Here is a 25171-nt window from a genome sequence, read left to right as displayed (position 1 = left end):
CCAGCACCTACAGCCTGGAACCCTGGGAGCTTTCCCACCCTTTTCCCTCCTGCCTCGCTGATCCCTTCTCTCCTGATTGTGTTCTCAGCCCAGAAGCCAGACTGGCCCTGTGGCCCGAGGGTTCTCTCTTGGGGAGGAACTCTCAGAGGAAGCTGTTAAGGACATCAGTTCCTTCGCCGTGACCTTCCAGGACTCAGCATCTACAGAATGAGAACAGGGTCTGCAGTGCATTAAGGACAGTGGATGCTGGAACAGCTCCTGCTTTAAGCAGGTGTCCTCACCTTCAGATTGATCAGCTCTCTGAACCCCACACAGACACCCCTGAAGTCTACAAGAGGGGGTCCTGGAAGTGTGGGGCGAGTCCTAGGCATCAAAGTAGCACTCGGGTAGAATCAGGGGACACAACCAGCCACAGACAGAGCTCCAGAAGGACATTCGGATGTGTGGGAAGAAACCCTGAGTAGTGCACGGAGCACAGGTGGTCCGCAGGGCGCATCACTGGGGAGCCGTGAGGTCCCCTTGTCCCATGGCACACAGTCTGTCCCTCCTGCGTTGTCTCCACACCTCATGGTAAGTGTATGAATGTAACGTGACTCAGAACAGCTTAACAACTGGGGTGAAGGTGTACACAGATAACACCTACCAGAAACAATACACCTTGGGCTTTTAATCTAAACCACTTCTGATTTATTTATACGTATATATCACTAATATTAAAATAATGCAGGGATGTTGAGGTAACTAAATAACGTTCCGATGCCGGGTTCAGAAACAGCATTCGGGGATCCTTAAAGTCCCAAGGGGAGGCTGCAATGACTGTTTCAGCACTAACTCCCGTAGAAAGCAGCCCTGTCACCCTGGAAAGAAAGTTATTGTGAACAACTTCAGGCCAGTCTCAGAAGTGTCACATTCTCCCACAGCCAACACATGCTCAGAATGTCCCACTCTGAAAATCCCCAAAACCCAGCTGTGCTCCCCGGTCCCAATACCCCCCACTCATTACCCTCAGGGTCTCACCCTTAGGAGCCATGAAAGACACATCAGAGCCCTGGGCAATGTCACTGTCTGGGAAGACACAACAGCAGAGTTACGGGGTGGGGGAGCCCCCCTTACAGACTCCAGCCCACACTCTCCCAAGGGTCCCACATGTCACCTCCCCAACACCCAGACTTACAGGTAGCCTGAGAGTAGCTCTTCTTGTCCCTGCCTGTGGGAAGGAAACGTTCTGTGAGAAGTCAGGGGGAAGGCTGGGTCCCTTGACCCTAAAGGAACCCCATACTCCTGAAGCACAGGGAAGTTTCCAGAAATGTAAATGAGCACCCAGGGTAGGATCAGGAAATACAGGGAAACTACATGTGTGGAGACTGGACCTACCACCACTTGGATGTCTGTTCTCAGCAGGGGCCTTCCCCTCTGACCTCTGACAACTAGGAAATCAGTCCCCATCAATACAATCATCAGGTGATAAATGTGTCCTTCACTTTCTCGTGGGCCTCAATAAATGGTTAGTGTTAACAAATAGTCCCTAGATCAGAAAGCACCTGAGTAGGATAGGGCACCCATTAATGAGGCAGAGAGCTTTTCACCTGGGCTTGACCCCCAGGGGACAGGAAACTCAGCCCAACCCCTTGCCCACCAGAGCTCTTTCTCCTCCACAGAACAGCTCCAGCGGTTGCAGCTACAAGGAGACTCAGGGTGGCAGCAATGCCCACAGTGGTGACGGTGGTCTGAGGAGGGGGGTCTGTGAGGGGAAGGTGAGAGGCCAACCTCAGGCCTGAGTCCTGACCCTGCTCAGGGACACCCTGAGGAGAGGCTCTGAGCTCACGCCCCCTCCTCACCCCATCTCAGGGTCAGGGGCTCAGGCAGCGCCTGGTGCTGCACTTGGCATGTGTATCTCTGCTCTTCCCCAGGGGGCACGTCCATGGCCGCCCACTTCTGGAAGGTCCCGTCCCCCGCAGGCCTGGTCTCCACAAGCTCCATGTCCTGGGTCAGGTCCTCCCCGTCACGCTGCCAGGTCAGGGTGATGTCCGCAGGGTAGAAGCCCAGGGCCCAGCACCTCAGGGTGACCTCATGGTCAGAGATGGGGTGGTGGGTCACGTGTGTCTTTGGAGGGTCTGAGGGGAGGGTGAGGAAATTCAGGAGCTTTGCATGGTCATGGGACAGTCCAGCAGCACTCATGTGACCACCCTGAGAGGGGATAGGACAGCGGGGTGGGGGAGGGGAGCGGACCACCCAGACACCAGCCTGGACAGAGGCACCTGGGATAATCTCCTATTTCCTGGAATGTTCCAGAATCAGGGTGAAAACCTAGGGTAGGAGTGTCCAGGTCTCTAAGGGGAGACCCAGACTCAGGTGGAGGTCGTCCTCCAGAGAGGGTTTCAGCAGGAGAACCAGGGGGAGTGTCCTGTGCACCAGGTACTGCAGGGTGTGAGGGAGTCGCTATGGGGTGTTTCAGGGAGTGGCTGGGTCCCTTATTGTCCTTTAGAGAATGCTGGACCTGCAGGGGAGTCACAGAACAAGGAAACCTGGGGGACTCTTCCATCTTCCAAGGAGGAGAGACACTCTGACAGGGCCCCATTTTCCTCCTCTCCTTGTAGGAAGCTACCCCAGACCACAGATCCCCTCCTCCCAGATGTCCGAGCCTTGGTACCTCCTCGGAGTAGCTTCTCCTTCCCCTTCTGCAGGAACAGGTGGAGCCAGCGCACGCACGTGTCCTCCAGGAAGGCCCTCCAACACTCCACATCATCTTGATGCAACAAATCTCGCCCGATGGTGATCTGGGTGGTCTTGTTGCCTTCGGTTGTGGAACTCAAGTCCAAGTTCAGGGTGAAGGTTTCGGTGCCGTCGTAGGCGTTCTGACTGTACCCGCTGAGGAAGCGCCGATCTGACCCCACAACGCAGCCAATAGTAACCTGGAAGGTGTGAAAACCTGACCGAGCCCTAAAGTCAGCTCCGCCCACTTAGTCCCCCTGGAGAACAGATGTGCCCCCCACCCGACCAGTCGAGACCCGTCCAGAGGGGATTAACGTAAACTGAGTGAAAATAAGACTGGGTTAGGATCCCGCGACCCCGGGGGACGTTCCGACCCACAGATTCGGGAGACTGCTGCCCGTCTGTGTGCACGTGGGCCGTGCCCCCCCACCCCCGGACCTGGGCGCGCGTGGCTCACCGTCCTCGCTCTGGTTGTGGTAGTCGCGCAGGTTGTTCAGATTCGCTCGGGAAGCCTGTTCGTAGTGCTTGATGAGCTGGGTCTGTTCCTCCCAAAACTCGGGGTCGTCCTGCTCCACCCAGGGCCGCTCTGTCCGCAGCACCCGCGGCTGCACCCTCGGGTTCGGGGTGTTGGTGTCGAACTGCAAGACCTCCGTGTCGTCCACGTAGCCGACCCCGATGTACTGGGACTCCCCGAGTCCGGACAGTAAGGTGCCGAAAAGTCTCAGGGTGTGTGGGCCTGGGGAGGGCGAGGACAGGCGTCTTGGTTACGCGGTAGGGCCGGGAGCGGCAGATGGCCCGGGAAACAGAAAAGGGGGCGGTGGTTGAGAGGAGGGGGTGGGGGCGGGAGGAGGGGTGGACCGAGGCGGGAGTCTGGGGTCTGGAGATGCGCCACCCTCGTACCCGGGTTCTGCGCCCCCGCCGAGTCCCCTCACTCCTGCCCCGCAGAGACCATTCCCTCCCGACCACCCACTCACCCGCCCAGGTCTGGGTCAGGGCCAGGGCCCCCGAGAGCAGCAGGAGCAGCGGTCGGGGCTCCATGACCCAGACCCTGAGTGTGCGCGGAGAAGCAACTCGGGTGCTAGGGGAGGACTTTATACTCGAAACCACGGTGACGCCCATTGGCTCGTGCAGAGTTCGGATACAAACAAGAATGCAGCAGAACGTCAGGAGTCTCCAGGCAGAAGGACCCAGGAGAAGGAGAAGGGAAGCCCGCGAGAGAAGGGCCCGCCCCAACCCTGAGAGTTCCCTCCTCAGGCTCGGTCTGGGTGTCAGAACATCTGTGCAGTCTTACAATATATGGCAGATCCCAAAATATTTTGTTTATGTGGATTATAGCTATTAATATTTACCATGCAAGGAATAAAACAGACTGAAAAATTAAATCATTTGCAATAATATTAATAACCAGTGATATGTTAAGAGACATAATGTTTTTTTAACAATAACTATTCCCGAAATAAATGAGGTAGTGAGAAGAGTGGATCTGCTTAAAGTTTTACTTTTTTGTAAATTTCAGTGCTCGTCTGTATGATTACAAATCTGCAGGATTTTCATATTTGCTTCTGTGTTTAATCTGTTATTTTCTTGACAGTATATTAAGAAATACACAGCCTCACACAAATATGTAGGAGGAGGATTAATAATTACCTTTTCAAATAAGTGTGGATAGTCATTTTGGATCGTACACTAAAGCCACACAAGTGGTAGTTTCTGAAAGCTCTTTACAAAGTGGAACCTGAAGCAAATCCATTGAGTATTTCCTATTCTGTAACGTTGCTTGAGTGGCTCTTGTACTGATACAGGATTATTTGAAAGTAATGCACTGTTTCACTAAGCGATAGAGATCTACCAGTGTTGGTGCATTTAATGACACATCATCAAAAATCACGTTTATTAACGTGACCTTAGACCCACTGGAAACAGTTGTCAGCTCTGGGAAGCTGTGTGGCTGCCGTGGTGAGACACACGTTTGCCAGAATCCTGCTTTTCCTCTGAGAGCTTCCATTCCACCCAGACAACAAGTGCTGTCAGGTGTCAACTGCCCGCTGACTTTCCTTGAGGGAGGAGCTCACGGTCGTTTGAGAGAGTGTTCGCCAGTTCCCCAAACCTCAGTCATCACAGCTCTGTGTCACTCATTCTCTTAAGTGCACTTTCTGTTCTGTAATAAAGAGGCTGCTCAGCCCTCACAGGTCACTTTCCTGGGCTCACGATACTTGGGAAGGCCGCACAAGGGTGTTGGTGCAGTTTCCCGGTCATCACAGGGGATATGTTATTGTTTTATTCTCCATTTTCATTAAGGACAGTTAAGAATTTAATCAATTTATATCATGAATTCAGGACATACTTATCTTCTTTCAAATGTTCTTTTTTATTTTCCAGTTATAGTTGATGACCAATATTATATTCGTTTCTATACAGTTCTGCTGACTTCATTTGTCTGTGAGGGTCTTAGATAAATCCTCAAAATACAGCAGACCCCAGAAAGATAAGTTAATGTCCACTTACAAGTAGAGTGTTCAGACATCAACAGAGATGTGACGGAACGCCGTAAGGTTCTAAATGATCAAAAACACTGGTCACTGAAGTTAGTCCTTGTGCACTTCTCTTTGGGACCCTTGGTGTTGCTTTTGTTACCTGGAGAACACAAGCAGGCTCACAAGGCTTTATTAACTCTAGAAATAAATATGTATTGAGCACAGTATGTACCAAATACCTGTAGGCCTGGTACGTAATTGAAAAGATGTAAAGAGGAAGATGTGAACTTTGGAGTTCCAACTTAGATTCCTTACCAATTTGTCTTTCCCCTATTTCCTCCCAGAATTCAAACAATTCTGTTTCCCTGCACCCTTGGATGCCTCTGCCTTAGATGAAACCATATACGAAGTTTTTACAATTGTGGAATGACAAATTTTCGAAACCGAAAGATGAAAAACGATGAAGGAAAGCATAAAACTTTTCTATGTCAAATACATGCTCCAGAGACACAAACTCGCGCCCACAACTAAACGCAAAGACTCATAAAAGTGTTGACAGAGGAAGGTACCGCGTGTCAGTGTTCTTCCTCCAAAGACTCAAAGTAGCGCCTGGGGGCAGACAGCCAGCTGTGTGCATTGCTGCTGGGAGCGGAGCGCACCCTCAGGACCGGGCACCCTCCAGACCAGGTGAGACAGGACGTGCGCAGGACCTGAGCTATGAACAGAGATCTCGGAAGGATGTGTGGGAGCAGGGGCCCCTCTAGATTGGTGTCCTCAGTACGTGGGGGCAAGTCTGTGATTGGCATCTCAGGAAATGCCTGAGGACGCAGTGGACTGGAGCGAGGGGGAGGGGTGATGGGAAAGACCCCGCCTTCCCTTCTGTTCGCCCGCGGGGGGGGGGGGGGGGGGGGGGAACTGCGTGGTGGTGTGTGCGCTGCACGTGTGTCCCTTCTGTCTGTGCTGAGACCCCACGCAGTGTGGTGTTGTTCTGTCCCACGTCGCCGTGGTCGCGGGATGTCCTTGTCTGATGCTGATGTTCTGTGAGACCGCGTGTGTCCAACTGTCTATCTGTTTGGCAAAGACGGAATCAATGGTGAGCGTTTCAGCCAGAGTGTAGGGGACACACTGTGTTGTAAAGGTTGAAGGGGCTGAAAACCGGGACAAAATTCCTGAAGGATGCTTTTGCAAAAATTCTCAGCAATTTAAATGTTGTTACATTTTGCCCTGGCTGGTGTGGCTCAGTGGATTGAGCACCGGACTGTGAACCAAAGGGTCGCTGGTTCTGTTCTCTGTCAGGGCACATGCCTGGGTTGCTGGCCAGGTCAGTCCCCCAGTAGGGGGTGTGCGAGAGGCAACCACACATTGATGTTTCTCTCCCTGTCTTTCTCCTTCCCTTCGCCTCTCTCTAAAAAATAACTAAATAAAATATTTTTAAAAAATAAGTGTCTTTACATTTTCACACAGAAATTCCTCTTTTAGGAATTTATCCTAAGAAGATAATCACCCATGTCCTCAAAAGTATTTGTTCAAGGAGGTTTCTTGTATTGAGGTTTTATAAAGGCAAAAGGATGGGATGTTTTTAAATACTTAAATCAACAGAAGGATGGTAACTATGAACAGAGGATCACTTAACATGTCTCAGGTAGTGATACCAAGGGATCTACCTAGAGGTCAAGTGTAATCTTCAGAGCAAACCCAAGAGGCACTTGGTATGGGATCCTTGTGGGGCACAGGGGGAAGGAAACTCAGTGAGGTTCCAAGCGGTGGAGCTGCAGTTGAGTGGGGGAATTTTCTCCCAGAGTCTTGATGACTCACTTTCACTGGGTCCCTTATCAGATGTTGTCACCAGACAGGCCTGGGCCTGAGCAGTTCTGCCTCAGGACAGCCTGTGGTGTGTGGGGTGTGGGGTGTGGTAAGAGGGTGCTTGGCTTTCTCTGGAAAATATTCCAGAACCCAAGTCCAGGGGGTTTTGAAAGTATGTCTATTAAGGCTGGGGACAGTGACACTAAGGAAGGACTTAGGGTAGAAGAAGTAACAGGAGAAAATCTGGGTGGGGCTGCTGTCAGCTAGGTGGGAAGTCTGAGAAAGGGGGCTTGGGAGACAGGATGGGGGTAAGCCTAGCCCTGGCTGCACGCTGCTCCCCTGGCTGAGAATCTCCAGGCCACCTTAGAGCTCAGAAGGAGAGAAAGAAGTTCATGCCTGAAGTTCATGAGCTGCCTCAGGTCACTGCCTGCAAGGTTTTTATCTCTCTACTCTGTGTGAGAATTTTAGGAGAGGGTTTCAGGAGAATATGCACCGGCTTTCCAGGGGTGTTTTTAATATGCTGCTGCATCCAAATGAGCACACGGGGGCCTGGGGATTATCCTCTGGTCAGCTCCACTCTTTCACTTTTTTCTTAGTTCTGTGTGGCTCTAATGGCTTTGATGTTGTTGCTGTTTGTTCCCCTGACTTCTTCTGTGCTTGGGCTCGTCTGGCACAGATGGCAGTGACTGGGTGTCTGTTGTTTATTGTCACTCCGGACAGGGAGATTTCAGCCGTGTGTTCTCTGGTTTGGGCGGAGAGGTCCATTTCACCTCGCGTGTCCTTGGTTAGGGGAATATAAGGTCTTGGGATTCACAGGCTGGCTGCAAGTTGTTCAGGCTCTTTGGTCTTGTTTAATTTTCTTGCCTCAGTTTCCCCATTCCTCTTGCCTAGGAATTTTCCTAGCTTCTTACTGTTATATGCGAGATTGAGGGTTCTCGCTCTAGGAACCGAAAGACTCTGACTCTTAAGAGATTTATAGATGGTTTATTGGCCAAGCAAAGCTTTTACCTGCGCAGGGGCGGACTCCCCCAAAGTGACCGGAGTCACGGTGCTCCATAGAGCTGCAAATGAGAGCCGCGCCGAACGCTCACAGGCTAGCTCTTTTATACAGTGAGAAGCAAGCAAGCAAGTTACAAAAGCGGGAGTTGCTGCTATCTCTGCATAGCTCTTGGCTTTGGAGGAACATTAACCAGATGTTAAAATTTTCTTTTGGACCCCTGTCTCCTGTGATAAGAACCACCTGTCCCACTTAATTTGTACTCTCAGTTTAAAGGGTCCAAACCTGAGATGAGTCTGGCGCCTAAAGTTTTATGGCCCTCTAACTAATTGGCTGTAACTCAGGGCCCTCTGCAAATCACGTATTGTTTACCTTACTTTGGCCGACAATGTTGTTTCTTTCCCCTATCTATTCCGGTGACCTTCAAGAGGTTTTCTGCTTAGCAATGCCTATAATTGCCTAGCTCTCTTGCCTAGCCCTCAACACTTACTATCCTGCCTCACTGTGACTCTGCACACCATGGAAGTAAACGTTTGCAATGTTCCAGAATGTTCTGTGATAGGGCTCAGCTCGGGAGAACATCCAGGGGCAGTGTACCTTAGCTATCCAGACCACAGTCAAGTTCATCACCCAGCATGGGTTTCAAGGCCTCCACTGTGTCCGTATTAGTTAGAGTCTGGAGACAGAGTGCAGAGCCAGAGTAGGACCCTGGCTCTGTGACTATGGTACTGTCACTGGGGAGATGGGCCATTAGCAGAAATGACAAAGGGTCATGTAGACCATGAGCACGCGCTGTGAGGGAACGTTCCTGATGTCGCAGAAGTGGATGAGCAGGAGACCTACGGGTCCCCTTCCTCTGGTCTCAATATTATCTAGAAGATGCAAAAGATAATGGCATCTGAACAGAACAATTATACAGAATCATAGAACAGGAAAGATCTCTTGGGAATTAAAAATATCAACATAAAAATGAATATTTCAATAGGTGAACTGGAAGATTCTTATTGTTCTCCTACTGAGTCGTACAAATGGGAAAGCGTGGGCAAGCCAGAGAAAAGACCTATTAATCTGTCAGTCACAGGATCCCAACCAGTTTATAAAGTCTGACTAGAAATCATGATGAGGAGGAATGATTTAAAATTTTTCAACAATATTTCTCAAAGTTTACAGATAAAAATTTGCATTTTGAATGGCCTAATCAAAGTCTCACTACAGCAGATAAAAACAGACCCGCACCGTGACACATCCTGATGGAGTTTCAGGGACAGGGCGGGAGAGACTTTGAAAACTGCAACGGCAGCAAATATGGGCCTGGGGACTGAAAGATGTCGTTGCAATGCCTCCCACTGTCTGCAGAAAAAAAATTTCAAACACAGAGTTCAAGTCAAGATGTGAATAAGGGCTAGGATAGCCTACTGTTTCTTCACGTGTTTAGAATTTTAGTAGTTAACTTTCCATGTTCTTTTTTGTAAAATGCTACCAGGGAAAGGGGGAAAATGAGGAAGTAAACCAAAACAGAACCTGTGGGTACCAGGTGACGGGAGCCAGAACAAGAGAGGTGAGGTCTGCCTGAGATGAGGTGACATGCATCCACGGTGTCCACCTGGCACCAGGTATGCAGGGACCCTGTCCACCTGTGGCAGGACTGAGGGCTGTGGACAGGTGTCTGCAGAGATGACAGAGGGTGAAAATCTGATGTGTTCCAATACGGACTCATGACGATTTAGACTCTGGGGAGAGCAGTGGAGTGAACGTGTGTATCCTGACAGAACGATGCTGTGGCTGACAGAGGACCAGATGCAATGACCAACCACCCCCCGCCCTCCCACCAACCAATCAGTGAAGTCCTCGACCCTAAGTCCCTCAGTCCCCTATGCAACCCGTCCCCTAGAAGCCATCGGGGAGCCAGGTCTCAGAGCAACAACACACCTGTGATGCCGGGTTTGGTGCCACCTCCTTAAATAAACCTGTTTTTCTTTTCTTTTTTATCCTGACCCAAGGGCTTTTTTTTCATTGCATTGAGAGAGAGAGAAGGAAGAGGGGGAAGTGTTGATGTGAGAGAGAAGCGACGACTGTGTGCGTCACATGGGCGCCCGGACCAGGGATTGTACGCTTCACCTATGTAGGTGCCCTGACCGGGGTCAAACCCACAGCCTTCTGCTGCATGCATGGGACAGCACTCCAACCCCTGAGCCACCCACCCAGGGCTGACATAAATTCTTTGGAGAAGTATCTGCCTAGAATATTGATCGCTTTTTACTGAGTTGCTGTTTTCTTAGTGCTGAGTTTGAGGATTCTATGTAAATCTAAAACAAGTGATTTGCAAACATTTTCTCCCAGTCTGTGGCCTGAGCTCTTTTTACAGCCATAACAGCAACATTAATGCCCCGGTAGATTTTCCTGGGAGGAGAATTCAGAGGTGACTCACTTTGGTGGTTTCCTTGTGGAAGACTTTGGTGACTGAGGGAGCAGGGGGGCAATGTGACTCATTTATTGTGTGTGTTCTTGAGAGTGCTTTGAGTTCTCTTGTGTGTGCATGAATAATGTTTTTAAAGAGCAAGTTACATGAAATCCCTTCACTTACAAAACTCCAGACAGATCATCCTCAGATCACGATTTAAGATCCACATTCTGACCCTGTCCTGTACGAGTAACCATTTGCCTTAGAAATTCAATTCTTGAAAAACTTGGCTGCACTCTATGGACAAATTTTCCCACAGAAAATAACTAAAAATGCCGTGTGTAATACAAAAAGCTATTTCTTAAAAGCAACAAAGAGCTAACAAGACACTAAAGACCACACCCCAGAGGAAGCAAAAGGCCCTGCTTGTCCTCCACAGTGGGCCACGCCCTGAGTGGGCAGTGGGGGGAGGTGTGCAAGGTCATTGCCCAGAGCCCAGACATGGAGCCCCGCACTGCGAGCCTTGTGCTGAGCTCTTGACTTTCCTCCCCGTCTGCCTTCCCTTCTATCCATGTCAACAAAGCATTTTGAGTTGCCTTCCATGAGAGAGCGTCTGGCATCCCCATATGAGGGGAGGAGGCTGGAGAAATTCAGCCCGAGTGCTGGCGATTATTCCTTTGCAAACGGGACAAAGACAGTACAGTGTGGATTGTGACCTGGAGCTGTCCCTGAAGACAGCTCGGCTCGGTCTGCAGGGCGATGATCCTGTCCAGGCAGAGGCTTCCGTAAGTCCAGCCCCATTGCTTCAGAACGAATCAACCACCAAACAGTTACAGAGGCACGATAGGTGTGCCAGGCACGTGTTCTTGATTGTAGAAGGAGATTCACTGAAGCTGCGCAAAGGTACAGTGAGCTCTCTTACAAGGCTACAGGGCACAAAAGCGGAAGACCAGAGGCTTTAAAACCTGCTTGGCTTGACACATCTTACCATCAGCAGGACAACAGCATTCTCGAACGCTAGCTTCTCTTTTTCAGGGTGAGGGAGCCGGCAACTTGCTGCTTATGGGATCCCAGGGAAAATGTACCTGCGTAGGATCGTCGGAGGAAATCAGCTTCAAGCACTTCCTGCCATGCTGATGCCTCACCAAAAGCAACCGCAGCTGGTGGTGCTGGCATCTTGGACAGAGCTGTTATTGAACACAATTTGTTGTCTGCAAGCAAATTATATAATAATATTATCTTTGAAGACCTTGGGGCTCTTTTACAGGCTCCTGCAACTGAGGCATAAAAGAGCATCGCAAATGATAACAGAAGGGCACATGAATGGATTTGTTGATCAGATTGGTGGAATAGTTCATTCTGAAACACGAGATGCACTCACAACGTGGGACAAACAGATCCAATTGCTTCATCCCCAGATAAATAACCTTTTGAAGCCAATTAGACAGACAGCGCCAGAATGGGCAGCACAGCCATGGAAGCCCAGGGGGACCAGGGACTCCTGGCAGGACTTCTGTGCACACCACAGCTCGTCCCTGTTGTGCAGACCGTGTCACTATCTCCACAGCATTTGCACAGATATTTCAATCCCTCTCACGCTGGATTGCACTGGAAGGAGACACTCTTAGCACAGGACATACAAGCATTTAAAAATACGCAGTTCCCATATATTCAGGGTCGCTGTGCTTCAGGCTATCCCAGATGTTTGAAAAGCTCTTTCTTTAAACCGAGTAAGTGAAATATCTGTGGCTGAAATTGTTTGGGATTTGTGATAACTTTGTAATCACGTGAAACTTAAGTGCTTTGTGCTTCTCCAAATGTGGTTTTTCTCATAAATGCAGAAGTGAGCAAAACCAAAGTAGTGTTTTGTTTTTTAAAAAAATTAATCAAGAAAACCCGCGTGTGAGCAGAACCCCATGTCCATATTTCAGTGATAAAGCAAAATCTCAAGTGGCAAATGTACACATGGCCACTTGATCCCTCTTTAGTAGGATTTTATCCATCAGTGAACAAATTCCAGATGGTCCACTGTGGAAAAACCACCTGCACGCGTAAGAGGAAGCAATTCAAAGGAACTACTGGGTTTTCTCTGTAACATGACAGCACATTGCAGGCATGTCAGGGGGAGAAAGATACAAAACAATGGTTCAAACAGTTTTTCATCCCAAAGTTTTTCTCTTCATCTAGGAAATAAAATCTTCACCCACAAAAGAGTAGTATTGATCTAGACCCATATTGGATTCCGTGCCAATGCAAGTCAAGGGTCACCCACATTCACACTGAGGTAAGTTTATAGAAAGTGTTCAATATTCCTGAAAAGAAGGCGATTCCTGTCAACAGCTGCCCTGCTCAGTGGGAACGTAAGTTCTCTAGAATTTCATGGATCTTTATCAAGCTCATCGTGTTATGGATTGACTGAAGAGCGTCCAGTGAAGCTACAATCTCAAACTGAGCTTCTCAGGTCACTACAGGTTTTATGTAATAAATGGCCCTGAAGACGTAACTCCTGAATCGAGTAGTTAGGGTTACTATGGCAGCTGCCTTCTATATGCTTACCATCTCAACTGTGGTTCGACACTTCAAGAGCAGACCCAGGAGTTCTAGGTCCCTGAGGACCAGCAGGGAGGGGCTGACGCTGGGGAAACAGGAAACCAAACCCTGAGCCGTCTGCATCAACCACAGACTAGAATCTGCAAAGGGAGTGATGTGAGAAGTAAAAATGGAATCGAGCACGTAGAAGGTGACACAGGTGACCACCAGCTTCAGGACAGTGTGGGTGGCTCTGGTCAGTGGAGGGCGTTTGTGCGGCTGTGAATGTGCCGCAGCCTCTGGCGGTGTCTGTGCAGGTGAAGCACCGTGGAGACGCTGGGCCAGACCCCGAGGACAGTGAACGTGACACAGGACACGACCACAGGATGGCAATGCCTGCACTGGATTTCGAGGGTCAAACTAAACACTTCCCTTTGCTGTTGGTCTCGTTTTGCCTGTTCTGTGAAGCGGTGACGTTCACAGGTGCAGAGATATTCATTAAGAAACTGGCCCTGGCTGGTGTAGCTCAGTGGATTGAGCTGGGACCTACGAACCAAAGGGTCACCAGTTCAGTTCCCGGTGGGGACCCAGGACTGGGTTTCTGACCAAATCAGGTTGCTGGTGGGGGGCGTGCGGGAGTCAACCACACATTAATGTTTCATTCTCTCCCTCTCTTTCTCCTTCCCTTCCCCTCCCTCTACAAATAAACAAATAAAATCTTGAAAGAAAGAAAGAAGGAAACTGAACATCCAGCTGAACATTCAGCAGATGCAACAGGAAGGATGGAGGCGCTTGGGGCTCCTCCTCTGAGCCTCCACCTCTCCCCACTCCAGGGTTGTATGAGGAACTCATCGGTGCTCAGGTCTCACCTGGTCACAAGGAGACGCTCTCTGTACATAACAGACACATGCCCAGGAGTATACCAGGGTGGGGGGAGATCCTCTACCCCATAGCCGTCATCACGTGGGGAATTCCAGAGGAGAGAAGAATCACTATATTGGCCCCTGCTGTGTGGGTGAGGAACACGTGTGGGTGAGGAACACCTGCGGGTGAGGAACACGTGTGTAGGCCTCTGTGTGCGTCCAAGCGAGAGTGAGGAAAGAAGTATTTGAAGTCATGAAAAGCAAGGACCTAAATCCATGATTGCTCTATCCATCAAAGCTATCATTTAGAATGGGAGGGCAGATAATGTGCTCCCCAGACACGGTCAAGTTAAAGGAGTTCTTCATCATTAAGCCCTTATTATAATGAAAGTTAAAGGGACTTAACTAAGAAATTGAAAAAGATGAAAAACTATGAACAGTAAAATGACAACAAACTCACAACTATCAACAAATGAACCTAAAAAAAAAGAAAAACAACGAAAACAAAAACTAAGCAAACAATTGGAACAGGAACAGAATCAGAGAAATGGACATCACATGGAGGGATTTCAGTGGGGAGGGGGAGGGGAGGAATGGGGGGAGGTACAGGGAAGAAGAAGCATAATTGGCAGGCATAAAATAGACGAGGAGAGATCAAAAATGGTATAGGAAACAGAGGACTCAAAGAACTTATATGTAGAACCCATGGACATGTACTAAGGGGGCGATGATGGGGAGTTGGGGGGTGAAGGGCAGAGGAGGGATAAAAGGAGAAAATTGAGAAAACTGTAATAGCATAATCAATAAAATATATGTAATAAATAAATCCAATATACTGGGAAATTGAACTTAATCCCCCCATGAGGTCATTTCTATGGAAACTAAGTGGCCAGAACAAAAATTAGAGCTTCTGGATAATGAAAAACTAGAACGTCGGCATTCGTCTGGCCTGACAGAACATACAAGCTGGAAAGGACAGTGGACAGAGGAGGAAGACACGTTATTAGGTTAATAAAACTCGTGATAACACATGTGAAGGGTTTCTGGGTGTCTGGGACGCCTGTCTTCGTCAGACCTTCCCTGTCTGGAATTAGATGTTTTCTGCTCCTAATCGGCGTTGTAAGTTTCGTACAGTTACTCCTGTCCCTGATGTGTAAATGTTACACGAGAGGCAGAAAAACACAACGTACCACAAGCACCTAAAAGACCGAGGTCACGGCAGCTGAAAACTGGAAATTATAGGAGACTGTTCTGCATGGTGTGGGCCCAGCTCCCACTCAGAAAGGCCGGTGGGGAGCAAGGTCCGGCACACAGGACCCACGCCCACGAACAGGTTCTCCCGAGGGGAATCAGGTCTGCACTGTACGTAGGCTGCTTTGAGACTTGCTTTTGCTAAAACTCCCCCACCCTGAATTGAGGCAGCAAATGTTTACTGCATATCTTTAAAGTAACTTCCTAAAATCTATGTTAAACCTTCCAAGGGGAGTGTAACCACTTCAACCGCTTTCCCCTTTACATTTGCAAATATCCTTCCTTTTTGATGTAATTAGCAACACCCTCTCCTTTGTTTTCTGTAACCGCCTAAAGTGAACCTGGGCACAGCAAATAAGGACCATCCTCAATGTAATGTGCCGGGAAAAGCAATGAAAGCCTGTCAAGGCAAGGGTCGAGTGGCCGTGCAGTCCCTTTTCCTCCACAGGACTCGGTATTCCGTGTGAATTTGTCCATTGCAGCCACAGCACACGGATCCTGGGACCCGTAGGCTCAGACTTCCTCCTCTGGTTCACCTGGGTTTTCTGAGTAATAACAATTCGACCTTCGACGCCATCTGGGGCTAGCAGACAGATGCTGACTCTGAGAAGGCCTAGGAGTGGGCCTTCCTAGCACCATGCGGCCTCCTATCCACCCAAAGGGTTGGTCAGCAATGCATGCTTTGATTGATTTATGACCAAAAGGGGGACGTGTGGAAGGAAAGGGGCCATGTATTAACATGACAATCTCAGGGGAGGCCTGTGTGGCAGCCTTACACACTCAGGGACGTAAACTACCACACTGGTCATCCCGGGTGACCTGGGGCTGGTCTTCCTGTGGGTTCTAGTCCCACAGCTCTCGCTGCTCACGGCCTCAGGTCTGTTCTGTGGCTTCTCCTGGAAAAAAAAATGAACCTCCATACATCACATATAAATTCTTTCTGTTTAAATTAGAAAACTTTGGGTTCCGTTACTTGTTCCAGAAATCATACAGGGGCATCATTGCAGAGAGCACATTCGGAGATGTTCATCGCCTTGAACTGAGAGCCACTGTCTCAATCTTCCTCTTGACTTTCCCCCACGGTGGAGAGAACAGCACGTACCTTCCCCCGCATGTGACAACCTATGAACTACCTTTGCATCCCAGTGGTGGGGAAAAGCATTTACCTGTGGATGTAAGTCCTTTCTCCACTGGGCCCCACTCATCACTGACTTGTGTAGTTCAAAATTGCTCTGAAACCAGGATGGCTTGTTACAAAACACTAAAATTTCACCCCCAAAATGCTGTCAGGATGTAGGGCGTGATGTCCAAGTTGGCACTTTTTTAAGATTTAGGTATTTTTTTTATTTTTCACAATAGTTGACATATAGTATTTATTAGTTTCATCTGTCAAGTGCAGTGATTAAACATTTATACAGCTTATTAAGTTATCGCCCCGATAAATCTAGGACCCATCTGACACCATATGTAATTAAGACAACACTATTGACTATATTCTCTAAGGTGTACTTCACATCCTACTAATCAGTGTCCGGGGCTGATACGGGACGACATCACATTTTCGCTGACTTGGGTGGAAGTTGTAGGAGGGACTAAGGAGGGTGAGTGTAGAAGTGGTGAAGAGCACAGCAGGACAACCTCAGAATCTCTCCCCAGAAATGACTAATGAATGACAAACACCAAATGGTGACTGTGTGACGGGGAGATCTGGCTGTCACCAACCTGGGTGAGTGACCAGGATGAATGTCCCCACTGTGGGGACAGGTGGGTGTGGTGTCCAGTCCTTGTTCCTTCCTCTTCCACAGCCCTGGCTCCCCTGGTGCCCTCATCCACACACAGAGATTTAAATGTCATTTTCGTAGCGTCACCCCCACATCTGTGTCTCCAGCCCAGACGTTTCTCCTCAGGGTCCCCACACTCATCTGTCCACCCTGACAGCTCACTGGTGTGTCTAACACAAACCTCACCTTGACCTTCTCTTCAGCTGTATGCTTCAATGCCCACCCCTCCCCACCACAGGCTGCTGCCAGGGTCTTCCCCATCTCTGCTGATACAACCCCATCTTTCTGCGGGCACAGTACAAATGTCGGGGGCCCTACTTCACTCCTTCCCCACACCCCAGATTGAATCCTTAGGAAATGCTGTGAAATCCATCTTCCAAATGCACTCAGTGTCCAGTCCCTTCCCACTGTTTCCCCCGCTCACAGCCCCCTCAGAACACCCAGCACCTGCAGCCTGGAACCCTGGGAGCTTTCCCACCCCTTTCCCTCCTGCCTCGCTGGTCCCTTCTCTCCTGATTCTGTTCTCAGCCCAGCAGACAGACTCGCCCTGTGGCCCGAGAGCTTTCTCCTGGGGAGGAACTCTCACAGGAAGCTACTAAGGACATCAGCTCCTTGGCCATGACCTTCCAGGACTCAGCATGCACAGAATGAGAGAACAGGGTCTGAGTGGATTAGGGGCAGTGGACGCTGGAATAGCTCCTGCTTTAAGCATGTGTTTGTCACCTTCTGATTGGTCAGCTCTCTGACCCCACACAGACACCCCTAAGTGTACAAGGTGGGAGGTCTGTAAGTGTGGGGTGACTCCTAGGCAACAAAACAGCACTTGGTTAGAATCAGGGGACTCAACCAGCCATGGCCAGAGGCTCCAGAAGGTACATTCGGATGTGTCGGAAGAAACACTTAATTGCACTCAGACACCGGTGGTCCACAGGGAACACCACTGGGAAGCCTTTAGTCCCCTTGTCCCATGGCACACAGTCCGTCCCTCCCGGGTTGTCTCCACACCTCATGGTAAGTGTATGAATGTAACGTGACTCAGAACAGCTTAACAACGGGGGTGAAGTTGTACACAGAATAACACCTACCAGAAAAATACACCTTGGAGCTTTGAATCTGAATCACTTCTGATTTATTTATACGTATATATCACTAATATTAAAATAATGCAGGGATGTTGAGATGACTAAATAACGTTCCAATGCCGGGTGCAGAAACAGCAGTCGGGGATCCTTAAAGTCCCAAGGGGAGGCTGCAAGGACTCTTTCAGGCACAAACTCCTGTAGAAAGCAGCTCTGTCACCCTGGAAAGAAAGTTATTGTGAACAAATTCAGGTCACTCTCAGAAGTGTCACATTCTGCCACAGCCACCACATGCTCAGAATGTCCCGCTCAGAGAATCCCCAAAACACAGTTGTGCCCCTCGGTCCCAATACCCCCAATTCCTGCCTTCAGGGTCTCACCCTTAGGACCTGTGAGAGACACATCAGAGCCCTGGGCACTGTCGCTGCCTGGGGAAGACACAACAGCAGAGTTATGGGGTGGGGGAGCCCCCCTCACAGACTCCAGCCCACACTTTCCCAAGGGTCCCACACCTCACCTCCCCAGCACCCAGACTTACAGGCAGCCTGAGAGTATCTCTCCCTGCCTTTGCCTGTGGGAAGGAAAGGTTCTGTGAGAAGTCAGGGGGAAGGCTGGGTCCCATGACCCTAAAGGAGCCCCATACTCTGAAGAAGAGGGAAGTTTCCAGAACTGTGACTAAACACTCACATTAAGATCAGGAAAGATGGGGAAAGTACTCATGTGGGGACTGGACCAACCACCTGTGTGTCCTCAGCAGACACCTTCCCCTCTGACCTCTGACAGCTGGGAATCAGTCCCTATCACTAGAATCATCAGGTGGTAAATGTGTCCTTCACTTTCCCACGGGCCTCACTCAAGTGTCAGTGTTAGCAAATAGGCTCCAGATCAGCGAGCACCTGAGTGGAATAGGACGCCCAGTAACACAGAGCACACTTCCACCTGGGCTTGGCGTCCAGGGGACAGGAACCTCAGACCCACCCCTTGCCCACCTGAGCGCCTCCTCCTCCACAGCACAGCTCCAGCGGCCACAGCTCCAAGGAGACCCAGGGCGGCAGCAGTGATGGCCACGGTGGTCATGGTGGTCTGAGGAGGGGGGTCTGCGAGGGGAAGATGAGAGGCCAACCTCAGGCCTGAGACCTGACCCTGCTCAGGGACGCCCTGAGGACAGGCTCTGAGCCCACGCCCCCTCCTCACCCCATCTCAGGGTCAGGGGCTCAGGCAGTGCCTGGTGCTGCACACGGCATGTGTATCTCTGCTCCTCCCCAGGGGGCATGGCCACGGCTGCCCACTTCTGGAAGGTTCCATCCCCCGCAGGCCTAGTCTCCACAAACTCCATGTCCTGGGTCAGGTCCTCCCTGTCACGCTGCCAGGTCAGGGTGATGTCCGAAGGGTAGAAGCCCAGGGCCCAGCACTTCAGGGTGACCTCATGGTCAGAGATGGGGTGGTGGGTCACGTGTGTCTTTGGAGGGTCTGAGGGGAGGGTGAGAAAATTCAGGAGTTTGCATGGTCATGGGACAGTCCAGCAGCACTCATGTGACCACCCTGAGAGGGGACAGGACAGCGGGGTGGGGGAGGGGAGAGCACCACCCAGACACCAGCCTGGACAGAGGCACCTGGGATAATCTCCTATTTCCTAGAAAGTTCCAGATCAGGTGAGAACCTAGGGTAGGAGTGTCCAGGTCTCTAAGGGGAGACACAGACTCAGGTGGAGGCTGATGACTCAGCAAACCCGGAGTCAGGCTCCAGAGACTGGTGTCAGCCTGAGAACCAGGGAGAGCGTCCTGTGCACCAGGTGCTGCAGGGTGTGAGGGAGCCGCTGTGCGGTGTTTCAGGGAGAGGCTGGGTCCCTTATTGTCCTTTAGAGACTGCTGGACACGCGGGGAGTCACAGAATAAGGGCCCCTGAGGTACTCTTCCCTCTCCCCAGCAGGAGGGGGATCTGACCCGGCCCCATTTTCTTCCTCTCCTTGTAGGAAGCCGCCCCAACCCACAGATTCCTCCTCCAGGAGGCCCGTGTCCTGCTACCTGCTCGGAGCAACGTCTCCTTCCCCTTCTCCAGGAACAGGCGGAGCCAGTGCACGCAGGTGTTCTCCACGTAGGCCCTCCAACCCTCCACATCGTCCTGATGGAACAAATCGCGCTGTACGGTGATCTGGGTGGTCTTCTTGGCTTCGGTCGTGGAACTTAGGTCCAAGTTCAGGGTGAAGGTTTCTGTGCCGTCGTACGCGGTGTGACTGTACCCTCTTAGGAAGCTCCGGTCCGACCCCACAACGCAGGCAGAAGTAACCTGGAAGTTGTGAAACCCTGACCGCGCCCTAAAGTCAGCCCCGCCCACTTAGTCCCCCTGGAGAACAGATGTGCCCCCCACCCGACCAGTCGAGACCCCTCCCGCGGGGATTAAACGTAAACTGAGTGAAAATAAGACTGGGTTAGGATCCCCGCGGGCTCCTCCCGGGATGGGCCCAGGGCGGATCCCGCAGCCCCGGGGGATGTTCGGACCCGCAGATTCGGGGAGACTCCTGCCGGTCCGTGTGCATGGGGGCTGTGCCTGCACCCGGGCGCACGTGGCTCACCGTCCTCGCTCTGGTTGTAGTAATGGCGCAGGTTGTTCAGCTTTGCTCGGCAAATCTGTTCACACTGCTTGCAGATCCGCTTCTGCTCCTCCCACATATCTGGATACTCCTGCTCCACCCACGGGCTCTCCAACCATGGCACTCGCGGCTGCACCCTCGCGTTCGGGGTGTTGGTGTCGTACCGCACGATCTCCGTGTCGTCCACGTAGGCGACCCCAATGTACTGGGACTCCCCGAGTCCGGACAGTAAGGTGCCGGAAAGTGTCAGGGTGTGTGGGCCTGGGGACAGGGAGGACGGGCGTCTTGGTTGTGCGGTGGGGCCGATAGCGGCAGATGGCCGAGGAAACAGAAAAGGAGGCGGTGGTTGAGAGGAGGGGGTGGGGGCGGGAGGAGGGGAGGACCGAGGCGGGAGTTCGGGGTTCCGGGCCTGGGGTCTGGGGACGCGCCACCCACGCCGCCGGGTCCTGCACCCCCGCCGGTTCCCCTCGCGCCAGCCCCCCAAAGGCCGTTCCCTCCCGACCACCCACTCACCCGCCCAGGTCTGGGTCAGGGCCAGGGCCCCCGAGAGCATCAGGAGCAGCGGTCGGGGCTCCATGACCCAGACCCTGAGTGTGTGTGGAGAAGCAACTCGGGTGCTAGGGGAGGGCTTTATACTCGAAACCACGGTGACGCCCATTGGCTCGTGCAGAGTTGTTACATACAAACCAGAATCCCAGCAGAACTTCTTGAGTCTCCAGGCAGAAGGACCCAGCAGAAGGAGAAGGAAAGCCCGCGGGAGAAGGGCACGCCCCAACCCTGAGAGTTCCCGCCCCAGACTCGTCCTCAGGCTGACACCTTGAGAACCTGGCTTCCGGACCCGGACTCTTCCCCGACTCCTCCTCCTGCACCAAGAACTCTCTATGCAGAGGGCTCCCTGAGTCCCGGCCCAGGTGCTGTTTATTCAGCGACTCTCAAACATTTTGGTGTCAGAACACGTACACAGTCTTACAAAATATGGCAGATCCCCAAAATAATTTTATGTGAGTTATAGCTATCAATAGCTTATCAATATATGGAATAAAACAGTTTGAAAAAATTAATTCATTTGGAATAATATTAATAACCAATGATATGTTATGACAAATAATATTTTTATGAAAAAAACTATTCCCGAAATAAATGAGGTAGTGAGAAGAGTGGATCTGCTCAAGTTTTACTTTTTTGCAAATCTCAGTGCTCGTCTGTATGATTACAAATCTGCTGGGTTTTCATATTTGCTTCTGTGTTTAATCTGTTGTTTTGGTGGCAGTACATGAATACACAGCCTCACACCAATATGCAGGGGGAGCATTTTAATAACCTTTTCAGATAAGTGTGGATATTCATCTTTGATCACACACTAAAGCCACACAAGTGGTAGTTCCTGAAAAGCTCTTTGCAAAGTGGAACCTGAAGCAAATCCATTGAGTATTTCCTATTCTGTAACGTTGCTCGAGTGGCTCTTGTACTGATGCAGGATTATTTGAAAGTGATGCATTGTTTCACTAAGTGATAGAGATCTCCCAGGGTTGGTGCATTTAATGACACATCATCAAAAATCACATTTGTTAAGGGTACTGCAGACCCCACTGGAAACGGTTGTCAGCTCTGGGAAGCTGTCTGGCTGCCATGGTGAGACACACATTTGCCAGAATCCTGCTTTTCCTCTGAGAGCTTCCCTTCCGTCCAGACAACAAGTGCTGTCAGGTGTCAACTGCCCGCTGACTTTCCTTGAGGGAGAAGCTCACGTTCATGTGAGAGAGTGTTCGCCAGTTCCCCAAACCTCAGTCATCACAGCTCTGTGCCACTCATTCTCTTAAGTGAACTTTCTGTTCTGTAATAAAGAGGCTGCTCAGCCCTCACAGGTCACTTTCCTGGGCTCACGATACTTGGGGATGCAGCACAAGGGTGTTTGTGCAGTTTCCCGGTCATCAGAGGAGATATTTCTTTGTTCTCCATTTTCATTAAGGACAGTTAAGAATTTAATCAATTTATATCATGAATTCAGGACATACTTATCTTCTTTTTAAATGTTCTTTTTTATTTTTCAGTTATAGTTGATGACCAATATTATATTCGTTTCTATATAGCTCTGCTGACTTCATTTATCTGTAAGGGTCTTAGATAAACCTTCAAAATACAGCAGACCCAAGAAAGGTTAGTTAGTGTCCACTTACAAGTAGAGTGTTCAGACATCAACAGAGATGTGACGGAACGCCTGAAGGTTGTAAATGATCAAGAACACTCGCCACTGAAGTTAGTCCTTGTGCACTTCTCTTTGGGACCCTTGATGTTCGCTTGTTACCTGGAGAACACAAGCAGGCACACAAGGCTTTATTAACTCAAGAAATAAATATGTATTGAGCACAGTATGTACCAAATACCTGTAGGCCCCATACGTAATTGAAAAGTTGTAAAGAGGAAGATGTAAACTTTGGAGTTCCAACTTAGATTCCTTACCAATTTGTCTTCCCCCTATTTCCTCCCAGAATTCAAGCAATTCTGTTTCCCTGCACCCTTGGATGCCTCTCCCCTAGATGAAAGTATATATGAAGTTTTTACAATTGTGGAATGAATAATTTTCTAAGACCGAAAGATGAAAAGCCATGAAGGAAAACATAAAACCTTCCTATGTCAAACACACGCTCCAGAGACACAAACTCTCGCCCATAACAAAACTCAAAGACGCAAAAAAGTGTTGACAGAGGAAGGCACCGCGTGTCAGTGTTCTTCCGCCAAGGACGCCGGGAGCGCCTGGGGGCAGACAGCCGGCTGTGCGCTTCGCTGCTGGGAGGGGAGCGCACCTTCAGGACGGGGTGAGACAGGACGTGCGCACGACCTGGGCTCTGGACGGGGATCTCGGAAGGATTTGTGGGCGCAGGGGCCCCTCTAGATTGGTGTCCTCAGGACGTGGGGGCAAGTCCGTCCGTGGTTGGCATCTCAGGAAATACCAGGGGACGCGGCAGACTGGAGCGAGGGGGAGGGGTGATGGGAAAGATGCCGCCCTCCCCTGTGTTCGCCGGCCCGGGAGCTGCGTGGTGGTGTGTGCGCTGCACCGCGTCTCCCTTCTGTCTGTGCTGAGACCACACGCAGTGTGGTAGTGGTCTACTCACGTCGCCGTGGTCGCGGGATGTCCGTGTCTGATGCTGATGTTCTGTGAGACCGCGTGTGTCCAACCGTCTGTTTGGCAAAGACGAAATTCAATGGTGAGCGTTTCAGCCAGAGCGTAGGGGACACACTGTGTCGTAAAGGTTGAAGAGGCTGAAAACCGGGACAAAATTCCTGAAGGATGTTTTTGCAAAAATTCTCAGCAATTTAAATGTGCTTACATTTTGACACAGAAATTCCTCTTTTAGGAATTTATCCTAAGAAGATAATCACACATGTCCTCAAAAGTACTTATTCAAGGAGGTTTCTTGTATTGTGTTTTTGTAAAAGCAAAAGGATGGAAAGTCTCTAAATGCGCCATTCAACAGAACGATGGTAACTATGAACAAAGGATCGCTTAACATGTCTCACTCAGTGATGCCGAGGGATCTCCCTAGAGGTCAAGTGTAATCTTCAGAGCAAACCCAAAGGCTCTCAGTGTAGGATCCTTGTGGGGGACAGGGGGAAGGAGACTCAGTGAGGTTCCACGCGGTGGAGCTGGGGTGAACACAGGGTGTTTTCTCTGGGAGCCTTGATGACTCACTTTCCCTGGGTCCCTTATCAGATGTTGTCTCCAGACAGGCCTGGGCCTGAGCAGTTCTGCCTCAGGACAGCCTGTGGTGTGTGGTGTGTGGTGTGTGGTGTGTGGTGTGTGGTGTGTGGGTGCTTGACTTCCTCTGGAAAACATTCCAGAACCTGAGTCCAGGGGATTTTGAAAGTACTTTTATAAAAACTGGGGTCAGTGACACTGAGGAAGGACGTAGACTAGAAGAAGTAGCTGGAGACAGTCTAGGCAGGGCTGCTCTGGTTCCTGGAAAAGTTACAGGAAAGGAGAGAGCCAAGGTGGGGCTGCTGTCAGCTCAGCAGAGAGTCAGGGAGAAATGGGAGCTTAAAGCCAGGATGGGGGATGAGCCTGAGATCAGCTGCCGCTGCCCACCACTCCCCTGGCTGGGAATCTCAAGGGCACCTCAGAGCTCAGAAGGACAGAAAGAAGTTGGTGGCTCACACGGGTGTGTGGGTGCTCTCTAGAGCAACCTGCCCCAGGTCTCTGGAGGGTTTTTTTCTCTCTTCTCTGGGCAAGAAATTTAGGGAAGGTTTTAGCGAATATTCATCAGTTTTCAGGGGTGTTTTTGATATGTTGCTGCATCCAAGGAAGTTCATAGAGAGGATTGGGATTCTTCGCTAGTCAGTTCACTATTGTACCTTTGTCTTAGGTCTGTCTAGCTGCAACTCTTTTTGTTTTTTGTTTTATTTGTTCCCCTGACTTCATCTGTCCTTGGGTTCATCTGGCACAAATGTCATTAATTTGGTCTCTGTTGTTTAGATTCCCCAACCAGGGTGATTCAACCTATTTATTCTTTGTTTAGGGAGGAAGACAGGTAAAACCATTTGTTCTCACGTGCCCTTGGTTAGGGGAGATAAGGTCTTTCGATTCACCAGCATGCTGTAAACTGTTCAGACTCTTTTACCGACTTTAATGTTCTTTTTATAAAAATATTTTTATTGATTATGCTATTACAGTTGTCCCATCCCCCCCCCCCCTT

At 50.2% G+C, this 25171-nt stretch overlaps 2 protein-coding genes and 1 pseudogene across 4 annotated transcripts; 1 reads left to right on the top strand and 2 right to left on the bottom strand.

Moving 5' to 3' along the window:
* Positions 1–729: 729 nt before the first annotated feature.
* Positions 730–3761, bottom strand: LOC112314064 (patr class I histocompatibility antigen, A-126 alpha chain). Of its 2 annotated transcripts, none has more exons than XM_053916076.2 (8): positions 3687–3761; positions 3170–3448; positions 2651–2929; positions 1839–2114; positions 1637–1741; positions 1175–1207; positions 1018–1065; positions 730–857 (listed from the first exon to the last, which is right to left on the bottom strand). In XM_053916076.2, the coding sequence occupies exons 1-8, from the start codon at positions 3748–3750 to the stop codon at positions 853–855; spliced, it is 1089 nt and encodes a 362-aa protein (XP_053772051.1). In that variant the 5' UTR covers positions 3751–3761; the 3' UTR covers positions 730–852. The 2 variants fall into 2 exon arrangements, with proteins under 2 accessions (XP_053772051.1, XP_053772050.1); XM_053916075.1 differs by having other exon boundaries at positions 2651–2884.
* Positions 3762–11013: 7252 nt separating this feature from the next.
* On the top strand, positions 11014–12015 carry LOC112313881 (COP9 signalosome complex subunit 4 pseudogene; annotated as a pseudogene).
* A 5908-nt stretch (positions 12016–17923) lies between these two features.
* LOC112298238 (patr class I histocompatibility antigen, A-126 alpha chain) lies at positions 17924–21138 on the bottom strand. 2 transcript variants are annotated; one of them, XM_053916073.1, is made up of 8 exons: positions 20994–21138; positions 20463–20741; positions 19915–20193; positions 19085–19360; positions 18880–18987; positions 18429–18461; positions 18271–18318; positions 17924–18111 (listed from the first exon to the last, which is right to left on the bottom strand). In XM_053916073.1, the coding sequence occupies exons 1-8, from the start codon at positions 21136–21138 to the stop codon at positions 18107–18109; spliced, it is 1173 nt and encodes a 390-aa protein (XP_053772048.1). In that variant the 3' UTR covers positions 17924–18106. The 2 variants fall into 2 exon arrangements, with proteins under 2 accessions (XP_053772048.1, XP_053772049.1); XM_053916074.1 differs by lacking the exon at positions 18271–18318.
* Positions 21139–25171: the final 4033 nt, after the last annotated feature.

The sequence above is a fragment of the Desmodus rotundus genome, chromosome 12 (genome assembly GCF_022682495.2).
Source record: "Desmodus rotundus isolate HL8 chromosome 12, HLdesRot8A.1, whole genome shotgun sequence".
Lineage (NCBI taxonomy): Eukaryota > Metazoa > Chordata > Mammalia > Chiroptera > Phyllostomidae > Desmodus > Desmodus rotundus.
Note: the sequence above shows the minus strand (reverse complement) of the source record. Positions and strands in the feature narration are given on the sequence as shown.